The sequence below is a fragment of the Abramis brama genome (genome assembly GCF_963993115.1).
Source record: "Abramis brama genome assembly, chromosome: 7".
Classification (NCBI taxonomy): Eukaryota; Metazoa; Chordata; class Actinopteri; order Cypriniformes; family Leuciscidae; genus Abramis; species Abramis brama.
In genome coordinates, this window is record NC_139969.1 from 38,432,903 (window position 1) to 38,445,907 (window position 13,005).

At 38.7% G+C, this 13,005-nt stretch overlaps 1 protein-coding gene across 2 annotated transcripts in view; it reads left to right on the forward strand.

The window, feature by feature from the left end:
- The first annotated feature begins 1,219 nt into the window (after window positions 1–1,219).
- The window catches only part of dsg2l (desmoglein 2 like), a 36,734-nt gene continuing 24,948 nt past the window's right edge, over window positions 1,220–13,005 (forward strand). For both annotated transcript variants that reach the window (XM_084120570.1, XM_084120571.1), the window contains exons 1-4: window positions 1,220–1,360; window positions 5,631–5,753; window positions 8,452–8,607; window positions 9,669–9,807. In XM_084120570.1, coding sequence (XP_083976696.1) covers window positions 1,310–1,360; window positions 5,631–5,753; window positions 8,452–8,607; window positions 9,669–9,807 — 469 coding nt within the window. In that variant the 5' untranslated portion in view covers window positions 1,220–1,309. The remainder of the gene's footprint in view (window positions 1,361–5,630; window positions 5,754–8,451; window positions 8,608–9,668; window positions 9,808–13,005) is intronic.

A 13,005-nucleotide genomic window follows, 5' to 3' on the forward strand; every position in this document is an offset into this window, starting at 1 on the left:
CATATATCCAGCTCTGAGGATGTAGAAAGCATCGAAGCAGAGGGTGATGATGACTCGCAATCTCTGAAGAATGATTGCGAAAGGATTGCGTCCCATTCTGAATCAGTCGGTCATGTAGTTCGAATTCAAAATGCTAACCTTGAGACAGATCGTACCAAAGATCAGATCAGAGGACTGGTTTGTCACGATAGATCCTTCCACGTATGATACTTCCACGTATCCATCCTTCCTAACACAGGGATTTCCTCAGGTTCGCTTTCAGGGGCAAAGCTTACACCCTGCCCTCCCCACACCCTGTAGTTCTGTTGAATGCCATTTATTCGCATTGTAGCAGTGACTCCTGTCCACCCACATACTTGCAAATCCTTCATTTCCAATCATTCTGGCCAAAAAGAGCACGTAATGAGTCCATTGACTTCCTTTTGTGTGTGATAAAATGTAAAAGAAACAATAAAGTGCTATTTCTTGCAGTTTTTGTATTATGGAGTGGTTAACACTTGTTAAGTTTAACACTTTAATTTATAGTTGACAACAGAAAATATTCTGAATTTATTCAACATGTTAATGGTGATTCTGATATAATCATACACTGAGAAAACTTTCATTTTAATTCTGTGGGTATTAAATTGTCATTTTTAATTTGCAGCGTAGCTACTTAGAAATACTAAGAATACAAACTAGAAATCAGGGGCCAGTTGCATAAACTCAGCCATTATGTTAAGACAGTGTTTTAAGTTCTAGTATGATGATCCACTAGCAGGTAGTCAAGGGACGATTAGTCTTACTTATCAGGCCAATGTACGTTTTTAGGTAACTGACTTAAAAAAGTTTTCTGCTTGAAAAAAAAAAAAAAATGGATGACCAACTTGTAAGACTAGTGCATAAGGTTATGTAACCGCCATTATGACTTGTTCTTGGTAAGTTTACGCACCTTAAGTGGGAAGAAAATAATGTTTAAGGGCGCGTATGCAAACCCCTGTTTTATTAGAGCTGTCTGTTTCCAAGGAATAAGAAAGTCTGAACACACGATTTACTGCAAACTTATCAGGGCACCGACAAGAACCTCCTTAGAGTTACTTCACAGCATTCTCACATTAATGAAGATTATCTGAGTGTCCAGTGAGAAGACTGATTTAAATTGTTTTGTAAGCTATTATATTGGGTGTGCCGGTGGACTGACTGTCTCCCTCTCGCGCATACCCCGCATTCTCCAGCGCGCGCCCGAAGCCCCGCCCCCGCTGACCGTTAGTCAGTCCGTGACCGTGTCAGAGAGAGTTCCGCGAGTAACGGCAGGAGAAGCGGCCGGAGAATGGCGAAGCTCTGCGGGATCTCACTCTTCGTGGTGCTGCTGAGTCTGGCGGTGAGCAAAAAGATTCAAAAGTTGTTTCCAGTGTTCATGCTGACACGAATATAATCTTAAAACTGTTGTGTGTATCCTGAAAGTTTCGTTTGTTTCATTTGGATTGTTTTCTAAACACTTTATCAACACTCTTTCATCAATCTGTGCTAATAAGAGAATTGTTTTATATGTGATTTAAGAGCGTACATGGTTGTTTTCTGTTTATATTAACTTGTGTGTGTGTGTGTGTGTGTGTGTGTGTGTGTGTGTGTGTGTGCGTGGGTGGGTGTGTGTTTGTTCTTTCTGCTGGTCATTCTTACACAGATGTGTGATAAGTTAGTCTGAGAGGGGATATGAGTGTGTTATTAATCAGCTTTAGGAGAGAAATATACTGAAGAACTGTATATGTAGGCTATAGCCTTTGTCACAATACTCTGTTTTTATGGAGACAGACATTATTGGTAGGTTAAACTTGTATTACCAGATTTCCAGAGGAAGAGAGCATAATCTTACTCAGGGTGGGAATTACAGAGTTGTTTGAAGAAGTCAAAACAAAAGGTTGGCAGTCTTAAAATTTGGCTATTATTATTATTTTTCTTATGGCAAATCTTCAACTTTGGCACTTTATGTAGCAACCAGGTAACTTAGTGCTGGGCGGTATGACCAAAAATCCATATCACTAGGGCTGGGTATCGTTCAAAAAATGTCGATACCAATACTGATACCTTGATTTCGATACCAATTTTATGAAATCCATTTTAACAAGATTACATATCACTTTACCTCAGAAAAACTTTGGTTTTATTTGATCAGTTTGACTCATGCTCCTTAGCCAGTGCACAAACGAACACATTTTTTTATATAAAGAGCTCATGCTCACCAAAGCTGAATTTGTTTGATCAAAAATACAGTAAAACTTGTAACATTGTGAAATAGTATTAATTTCAAATCTTTTTTTTATATATTTCAAAATGTAATTTATTCCTGTGATGTCAAAGCTGAATTTTCAAAATCATTACTTCAGTGTCACAGGATCCTTCAGAAATATGAAAACAATGTGCTGCTTAATATTTTGGAAACTATGATACATTTTTTTCATGTTTCTTTGATGAATAGAATTTTCAAAAGAACAGCATTTTTTTGAAACAGAAATCTTTTGTAACATTACACATGTTTTAAGGCCATTTTTTAACACTTTAATGCATCCTTACTGAAATAAAATTCTTACTAACCAACACATTTTTGAACGGCAGTGTACACTCAGTAGGTCATTATTGCAATATAAACACTGTCAGAGTGATCAACAAGGTATCTCTTCATTTACCAGTAGAAGACGGAGCAACTTTCTGCTCTTATGTTTACTCCGTGCACTGTCAAGGGCTTCATCATATCTGTCGCGGTACAGGTGTCGTGCCGAATTTTGACTCCTGCCAAATTATTACCCCCCTAGTATTGGTAAGTTTAGGATTAGTTGTGGGGGAGGGGTTAGGATTAGGGGTGGGGTTAGGATTAGGCAATCAGGTACTGACTTCAGCGAGGGGGGTAATAATTTGGCAGGGGGTCGAAATTCGGCACAACACCGGTCTTTGCAGCAATTATTTTACCGCAAATATTGCATCGCGCGCTGTTGGCATCGAGCCTGGAGAAATGTAGCCACACTTTTGATCAACTTTTCCACATCTTTAGGGTATTGTGTGTGTGTGTGCGCGCGCGCGCGCTATGTGCGTGGAGAGTTTGTGTGTGCGCGGAGAGTTCCGCACGTCTCGTGTGTGTAGAATTTGCGCGTGAGCGACTTTAGGCGTGTCGTTGTGCATTTCATATGTATTTGTTTGAGCACTGACGTTGACGAGTTAACCCCTTAGGTATCGAAATCTGGTACCGAACAACAAGTCATTTTTCGATACTCGATAGTATCGAGGCAATTCGGCCGGTACCTAAAAAGTAGCCTATCGAACTCGGTACCCAGCCCTACATATCACGGTATTTTTCAAAATTATACCGGTTTCACAGTATATGACCGTTTTTATTTTTCAAGCATAACTGACTGGGTGTTAAAGCTCCAATATGTAACAATTTTGTAATAGAATTTCCGAAAATAACTTGCACAGTGTGATATATTTCCTCCAGTTGTGTACTTACAATATCTCAAAAGTCTCCAAAGATTTTTTATTTCAGAGAAATTCCGATTTTAAATAACTGTCCGTCCCGGAAAATAAATGTCGCCTCTCAGTGACGCAATGTCCGCTCTATCCTTTTTTTCCGGTGTGGACCATGTGATATTCCACCACACCGGAATATCACATGGTCAAATGCGGAAGTGGTGGTTATAGCGTTATCCATAGACTGTATGGTTATAGCTGTTATGGATCATGATTACTCTTTGGCGAGTATTGAAGTGCCAACAAAACGAAAGCGTCCATATTCGGATACACGCAGACTGTGTGACAAACGGAGGAATAAAACCCGGATAAATATCGGCCAGGCGTTTTCGAGATGGAGAGAGCTGCGCGACAATCTTGGACTTGACAGAGACTCTGCTCTCGCGAGTGTATTGATAGACAGGTAAGCAAATCAATTTTTTTTTAATTGTACAAGTAACGTAATAGTTACAGTAAAGATGATTTTAATAGATATGAATTAATGACAAATAGCTGTAAGTTGTAACGGGATAATATAACATTTCACGTTCCTTGCAGTTCATTAATTATGATGACATAAAATAATACGATCAGACATACAGGTAATACAAAAACGAATATATTACCTCATCCGTGATCATGATTCATTAATTCCATTTAGATACATCGCTAGATGGTGAAAATGCATTAAAAACGGCATCTCCCATCGTCACCTCCTTCATAGCGTCATCAAGCTTCGCCTTTGTTATTGTTGGAAACTGCGCCCTCTTGTGGTAAAAAATTTTTACATATTGGAGCTTTAACCACATTTTCTACTGAGTGAGAGAGGAAATACTGCAGTAGATTGACTTATAATGCCATAATTTACTGTCATGAGTGAATATTGTAGAAAAAAATCCACACTGGTATCAATACAGGTTTGCAAGGCTGTTTACAAAGAGGTCCAGCAGGAGGTGCTGTAGGAGCGGCAGAAACAGCGGTTTCCCCGGTAACGCAGAAACAGCGGTTTCCCTGGTAACGGCTGTACACAAAATGGCTCAGACAAAATCGCTTTATTATATAAGTCATTTGAACTACGTTATAACGCTCATTAATGTTTCATACTAGTATAACCAAAGCTATAGATTGCGAAGTTAAACATTTCTCGTTCTTAGTGTTTTTTTTTTTTAGTTAGCTTACATAGTAGTATAGCATACAGCTATGAAACATGACATATTATTGCTTATTGTCTTATTGTTACTGCTTAATAACAATTAACATGTCGCAAAACATACCTAAAAATGCAATTTCTTTCACTTTAGCTAAATAATCAGGATAAGGGGTTAATAATAATAATAGTAATTAAGGGGTTTGATTGATTACGTTAAGAATCGCGAGAACAGCTTTAGATCAGGCATACTACTGGCTACTACTGGTATTGCGGTATATCATATAACAAAAATAAACACTGGTATTTGGTATGAACTGGTATACCTCCCAGCACTATAACCAGGGAATAAGTTTTCTTAAAACTAACACAAACTTCATTTACACTAGTTTATTTTTTATTTTTTTCAACATTTATATTTGCTACTTTCGCATTTCAGTCGTCCCATAGTTGTGAATTTGTTTCCATCATCCCAAACAATGTAGCCTCAATGTAGCTGTCATGATCCCTGTCTGGTGTTCCCCTTGACTTGTGTGGACTTTTATGTTATTTCCTGTTCGGTGCCAAGTTTTGTACTCCTTTGTAGTTTTTCTTGTTTATTAGTCCCTGATTGTTCCCAGGGGTGTTGGCCAATCTCCCCTTGAGTGTATTTATACCCAAGTGTTTGTCATGTTCTTTGTCTGGTGTTGTCCTTTGTTGGATGTGTTTGGTGATGCTCATGTTTATTTTGTTATTAAACTATTTCTGCATTTGGATCCAGCTCTTCTTTTGTTTTTTTGTGTTCACCTAGCGTTACAGTAGCCTGAGCAGAATATTTTTTATTGTGCATCATCATGTCCAATCGAGCTGTAATTCTGTCAAATTATGAAACAAAAAGTATAAACTTATGATTTAATTGCATATATTTTGTATTCTTACATCTGTTTTACTCCTAAAAGCTTATCCAGTGTAGTTTATCACATTATTTGGGTAAAATAGACACTGACGTGCTTTTGTGTTTGTGTAGATACTGAACACTTCAGCTTCTGGAGGACAACAGAAGAAAATCAGACAGAAGAGAGAATGGATAATCCCACCCCGAAGACTGAGGGAAAATAAGGATTATACGAGTTGGGAATACATAGCCAAAGTAAGATCTTCATTGTTTTTTGTTTTTTTTCTGCAGTGTTTTTTGGGGGAATAAACCGTAGTGAAAAATAAATATACTTAAATGTGTTTGAAATACATTTATTTTATGCTAAGTATAGGCTACTACTGTTGTAAAGTTTTCTTGTTCGAAGCAGAGACCAGTGAGACAGTCGGGATCGCGTTCAACAGAAGTTATTCTTTATTGAGAACTCTGCTGTACGCGGCTGTAGAAACTTCCAACATGATCTAATCTAACATAACTTTACATGGTATCTTATAGGCATTTTAGGAGGAGGGACTTTTGGGGGTGGAGACAAATTCAAACAAAGCATGTAAATGAGTATACAGGTTAAGGTAACACCCTAGACTGAGGGTCTAGCCAATCCTAATTCAATCAGCATAAGGCTCCAAGGGCCATTTGGGTCTGAAAGCCATTTGCAGAACAAAAGGTGAGATTCTCAGTGAATCATTCGTGTGCTAATCCCATCAGTCTGAGTGATACTGGGACTCAAAGAGCCATTAAAGACAATGAGGAGAAAACAGGAAAGGCAACTTTGCCGAGCAGAATCATTATCTTACCCTTAAACACTAAATACAATATTCTTTACCGTGATGTTATGTAAGGAAGCATATTTGAAATAGATTCTTAAATTTGAATTACTGTTGGTATACTAAATTGGTATACTTAAAGTCTGCTAAATTGGAACTAGTAATTTTGTGCTTAATGTACTTTAGTTTTCTGGAAATTGTGCTGAGGAAAACATGGGATGTTTGCACAACATGCAAACCATCAGACATATCTTGCAAAAGCAAACACTTCATTCAAAACTATTTTAACTCATTAAAAAATTGTGTTTTTACATAGTAACTCTACACACAAACATCAAATGATTAGCCACATAAACACAACAAACACAGATGTGAAAAATGTAAAACACTTCTATCCTGTGTCTTTTGCTTGTTCAGTGTGCAGGAGTGTGTCACACGCACATGTCTGTGCCAAAAATACACCGCATATACAGTATGTGTGCACAACAGATACATTTTACATTTATGGAACTGAGCTCAATCAATACTGAACTGACTTGAGCTGAATATTGACACATGTGCTGATGTTCATGTGCATTTTATCTCATAAATACATTCTTTCCGACATGACTTGAAAACACTGTAACTGCCGAAGCTAAACCTTGACCCCCATTGGCCTGCCCAACGTCCTATCATTGGTTGATCCAGAAGTTGACACGTCAGACTGTTATATGCTTATAGACCATAAAGCCAATGCATCACACTCACCAACAACGCTTTTGCTTTACTTTAGCTAAAGAACCGAACTCGCTAGAGTGTGGGATCTGTGTTGCAGATTTGACACATTTGTCAGAAGGAAACATTTCTCAAGTCTCATCATGTACTTTAAATCTGAGAATAATTTCTTTAGATGATGCCATGTATTCTTTTTTGCAGATAAGACTTTGTTTTTGTGGAAACCAAAGAAACTGTGAGGAATGAACTGAAATAGTTTATTTCTGCTAACAGGTGCTGTAAGGGCAGAATTTCCAAACACAACTTTTGCCTACAGTGCAAATGTAACAATGAGCAATTTGCAAATAAAATGATTTAATTTGTTAAATATTTAAGTATAAAATATTTAAATCATATTTAACCTTTTCAAAAATGTACCCACACTTTGAATATCAGGTATGCTATTGCTTAATTCAATTCAGATTTATTTTTATAGCACTTTTCACAATTTTGCATGGTTGCAAAGCAGCTTTAAATAGGCTACATATAGAAAGTAGTTACAAAAGTAAAGATATGTAATTATGACAAATAAAGAAACAACATAGCCTATAGTCAGTTTGAAATAGTGAAAAATAAATAAAATCATGTATGCCTACCTGATCAGAGGTTTGTTACTTTAGTGTATTCCTAATAGACTCTAATGCACCTACTGTAGTGCATCTTTTCCCATTAAAGGAACTTTAATGTCAAATAAAATGTCAAATACTCTCTGTGGTCATTAAAAAATCCCAAAACAGAGTAGGGGTTTAACCCCGGCATCCTGGCCAAATTTGCCCCTTGGCCTCTGTCCATCATGGCCTCCTAATCATCCCCATATACACTGATTGGCTTCATCACGGTCTCCTCTCCACCAGTAAGCTGGTGTGTGGTGGGCGTTCTGGAGCAATATGCCTGCCGTCGCCTCATCCAGGTGGAGCTCACATTAGCACACTTCAAGTTTACTTGGAATGTCATTGCAATGTGTTTTAAAATCACTAAAAGTGTGTTCAGTATATCAGTATAATAGTAATGTATGTTCAACACACTTACAGTGTAACTGAATTACAATTGTAATGTCACCAAAATACATTTGAGTGAATTCTACATTTCAAAACTAACTTCAGCACTGCTTTTGTACAACTAAACTGCATTTAATACAAAATTAGTTGTTCCAATTTAGCAGACTTTTAAGTATACCAATTTATAGCATGCCACAAATACATTTAGTTATACTAAAGTACATGCAAATAAATTGTGCTTAAGTATACAATTTTTTCACTAGGGAACACTTCAGGTTTTTTTTATTAAATAGAGGAACAGGAAACAATGAGAATCTCTCCAGATCAAATAATTATAAGCACTTTTCCAGATGCTCCTTTTTAAACCCATATTAAATAATGAGATTTATTTGATTTCAGATCCGTTCAGACGAGGAGACCAGGACAAGTATCCGGTATTCACTGAGTGGATCAGGGGCGGACCAGCCCCCCGTCCACCTGTTCATTGTTAACAGTGAGAATGGCTTGGTCAGGATCACTGGAGTGTTGGACAGAGAGAAAACTCCCATTTATTACGTGAGCAGCCCTTTCATCTTTCATGCACGCCTATAAACGTTTATTGTATGGGTGTCTGTCCTTCCCTGAGTAATCTATGAAAGTGTACTGATGACTCAGTATGAAAGATAGCAGCTCGCAGCAACATTTCACAGGAGAGCTTCATTGTCATGAAGTGGTGAATGTCATGCATTCTGTCTGAATGACAAGATTACTAAATGAGGTGCGGCTCATACTTAAAAAAAACACAACTTTTCTTAGCCTTAGCACACGTTAAAGAGAGGGAAAGTAAAGTCTGTGCGTGTATTTGTTATCACAACGAAATCATGATACGTTAATAAGTTCAAATTTAAGTTGAAATGAAACAAGAATAAATGTGGAGCTTGATTTTGTCCATGGGGGAATTGATTGAATGGTTGTGGTTTGCTGGTGGATCTCATTTGAGTGACAGGTTGCCTGCAAGAGGGAGGGGAAGATATTCTTATTAAATGTTACGAGGTATAAAAAAAAACCCTAGCATACTTTGGACTTAAGCCGTGAGTTAAATATGTTGATTTACACAGCTTACATGAACATGATCATCACTAGGCGACAAATGAGTTGCTTATCAAAGTGCAGCTAGCTAATGTGAAGGGATAGAGAGAGTTTGTGTTTGTGGATCAGAGTTCACACACTTCAACCGAGCAGATAAACAGCATTTACTGAGAGGAGATCTGATTGGGGAGCTTTTATGATATTCTGATATTTTTTAGCACACCCTGGTTTATCCTCTCTATCAGGACTGCCTATCATATTTGAGTTCATTTGACGGGGTGTTTCACGTCATTTGTGTTGCAATGTTCTCATTAAATGCAGTTTTGGAAAACATATTTGTTATGGGAGGATGATGTGTAGGAGTAAGAGTGGGGAAATATGAATGCCTGCCAATAAATAAGAATTTATACTGAAAAATGAATGGCTGATGATAAAAGTTAAAAAGATTAAAAGTTTGTGAGAATATATCCAATTTCACAACTTAACGTTCATGTCACCAAAAACCAGTTTGACCATGTTGAAATGTTTGGTGATTTCCTGTATTCCAGCTTCGAGGGGTGGCAACATTTCTGAATGGGAGTAAAGCTGAGAAGGATATTGAGTTAAGAATCGTGGTGGAGGATGAGAACGATTGCACTCCTGTGTTCAACTTGACAATTGGATCTGTTCCTGAGCTGAGCGCCATAGGTACTGGGATAATTCATGAAACTCATGGAATTGCTTCCATCATTTGAAGTGTTCAAATTGTTTGTACAGCTGACTAAATGAAGAGTTGCATTATGAATTAGATTCATGATTTGTCAGGCTAGTGGTCTAAGTTTAATTTAAAGGTGACGTGGGTTTAAAAAAAAAAAAAAAATCTAAATGTGCAATGCATGCAACATTACCATAACTCATAAACATGGCAGAAAAAGTCACGGGTAATGGAACATTCTCATTTTCCACTAGATATTTTCCTCTGCATCTCATCAGCAATTTCGATTTTGGCACGCTCTGCAGCAGCTGACCACTACGGAGCGAATGTACAGTGACGTGACCAGAGTCAAACTGTGCTTTCGTGCTATGGCTGGCGCTGAGCCAAAGACGGACGTGCTCAGCTCTTGTCATATATCACAACTATTCAGTGTTTTTAACCACATAATGTTTATTTTAGGTTTCAGACATTTAAATACAAATAATTTACAGCAAAACAATACATTTATAGTTTGTAAAATACACAATGGTGTCTATGGAAGCAGCAATAACAATCCATTCAAACGTGTTTTATTCATATCAGATACACTGTGTTAGTAACTATAAAGTTTAATCTATTCTTCTCCCAGTTCACCGGCCACTTACTTTCATGTATTTCGGGAGAAACTGATGAATTCACGTGCTGTAATAAAACCAACAGTGATGCCGGCTCAACATCGTGAATGTCTGTCAGCCATTGCGATGGACTGTAAGACGCTTTGGATAAATGTAAATAGGGTAGAGACGCATCGTCTATCGGCCCAACCCTATTTACATACTTTTATCCAAAGTGTCTTACAGTTAAGCAATATAACAAGCATTTCATCTTAAAAAGGCAATAAATACGCAAGTGCCAGTAATACAAAGTTTCAGTCATCGTTCAAGATATTATAAGCTAGAACAAGGAATAATGAGAGCATAGAGATTATTATTTTTTTAGCAGGATGCAGTTAAGTGCCGTGAGTCCTTTCAAGCTACAATTGGAGGAGAATTTGCACCACTCCTAATGATTGATGAGGATGTTGAACCTATGACAACTACCTTCAACACAGTCATGAGGGAAACTGCCAGAGACATCGTTGGCCCCTATCGCTCAAAGAACAAACCTTGGGTTACAGAAGAGATTCTTGAAATGTGTGATACCCGGAGAAATCTCACAACTAGGCACACAACTGGGGCAGCAGAATACCATGAATTCAATAAAAAGATCAGAAAAAGCATGAAAAAGCCTAAATAAGACTGGACAGGACAGCAGTGCTTAGAAATAGAGAATAGTTTGGATAAAAACATCAGCAGAAAAGCATTCCAAATTGTGAAAGACCTGACTAAACAAAACAAAAAACAATCAAAAATCATTTCATACCAGGTAAAGACGGGAAATGCCTCACTGAGGAAAGCAACCCAGTGTCATGACAACACCGGCCCTCCTGGCCAATAAAACAGACCGGCCCACCGGGAATTCTCCCGGTGATCCCGATTAGCCAATCCGGGCATGTCACTGTTTGTCATTAACTTTGTCTTCTCAGCGCTTATCTCCATGCCAAACCTAGAGGATGTTTCATCCAGGTTTTCACTAAGGCGGCCAGCTCAGCTTCGCTAACAGCTAGTCCATCAATGTCGTCTGCAAATCGGAGATTGGTGATGTTTCTTACTCCAATGCTGACTGTGCCACAGTGGTTCTCCAGGACAGGGGTTCCCAAACTTTTTAGCCCGCGACCCCCATGATAAATGCGCTGCTGCCCCACGACCCCGCACCTCCCCCACCCCAGGGTCCGAAATTAACTTTTTGGCTCACCTGCCACGGGGACTGGTAGATGAAAAAATCCACCAGCCAAGCATATTTTTTCCGGCCAAAATAATAAACAGCCTTTTTTTTGTCACATATACATTCATTTCAGTACTTTTAATTGAGATAATAAGGTAACGTTAGGCCTATTATGTTGAATACAAACATAAAAACATGTCCAGAGCAAAATTTGAAATGTATAATAAAAAAAATCTCTCTCTATATATATATTGATCAAAATGTGAGAAATATATGAAATATTACTATCACAAATATTACTACATTTTTTTTTTTTTTGTCAGTTTTGTTACTGACTCATGTGGAAGGGAAGGCAGAACGTACTTGGTTACTTACTTATGTTACCTCGGTTCCCTGAGAGATAAGGGAACGAGTGGAGTGCGTTGCAAAAGCTATGGGAAAACTCGTTTTCTCGAGAAAAGAATGGTGTGTAAAGCAGAAGCAGCCTGGCCAGCGGCGGAGTATGCACGATCCGCGAGTGCTGAAGACGTTCTGCATGGCTGGGTGCACAGCCTTTGCTCTCCAAATGCCAGCAGGACACAAATGGGCGGCGACCGCTTCTTCCAGTGGCGGGAGCTTTTTCCTCAGCGCCGTCAACAGATAGAGCGTTAACTGTACGAACACACCGCCGTCGACTTGAGCTGCAAAGAAGCTCTGGCCGTCCTGTCAAGGACGCTTGTCAAAAAGTACGGGGAAGCTTGACGCTTGGCCGCTCTGAATATTGAATGCGCGCGCGCGGCCGGGGTTCTCTCTCTCTCTCTCTGCTCGTAGAAGATTTAAAATGTCATATTTTGGGAACATACACCCGCCAGTGTGGCGGATAGCCTTTTGAGATTTAGCCTACTCGCCAAACAGAAAATCGACCTGGTGTGATCGTACGTGCGAAAGGGTTAAATTAATTGCAACAAAAATATATAGGGCCACTTTTTTTAAAAATCATCTCGCGACCCCCACTTTGGGAACCACTGCTCCAGGACATCACTCATGATGTGCTCTAAATATATATTAAAGAGCGTGGGTGACAAAAGGCAACCTTGCCATACGCCTACTGTTGTACAGAACCACTGTCCCACAGAGCCCTGGGTGACTACTGCACTGCTGGCCTTCTCAAACAGTCTGATGTTGTTGGTTATCTTTTGTCCCATGGTGTACTACTTCATTGTTGCCCATAAAGCATCATGCCATACTCTGTCTCTGTGTTGCAAGTACTTTGATACTCTATTCTTGATGAGTTCTGCTGGGATGTTGTCTACTCCAGCTGCCTTCCCACTCTTCAGCGAACTTACTGCTGCCTCAACCTCTTCTTTGAGAATGGGAAGTTGTCATAATTTGAGGACTCTGATACCTCA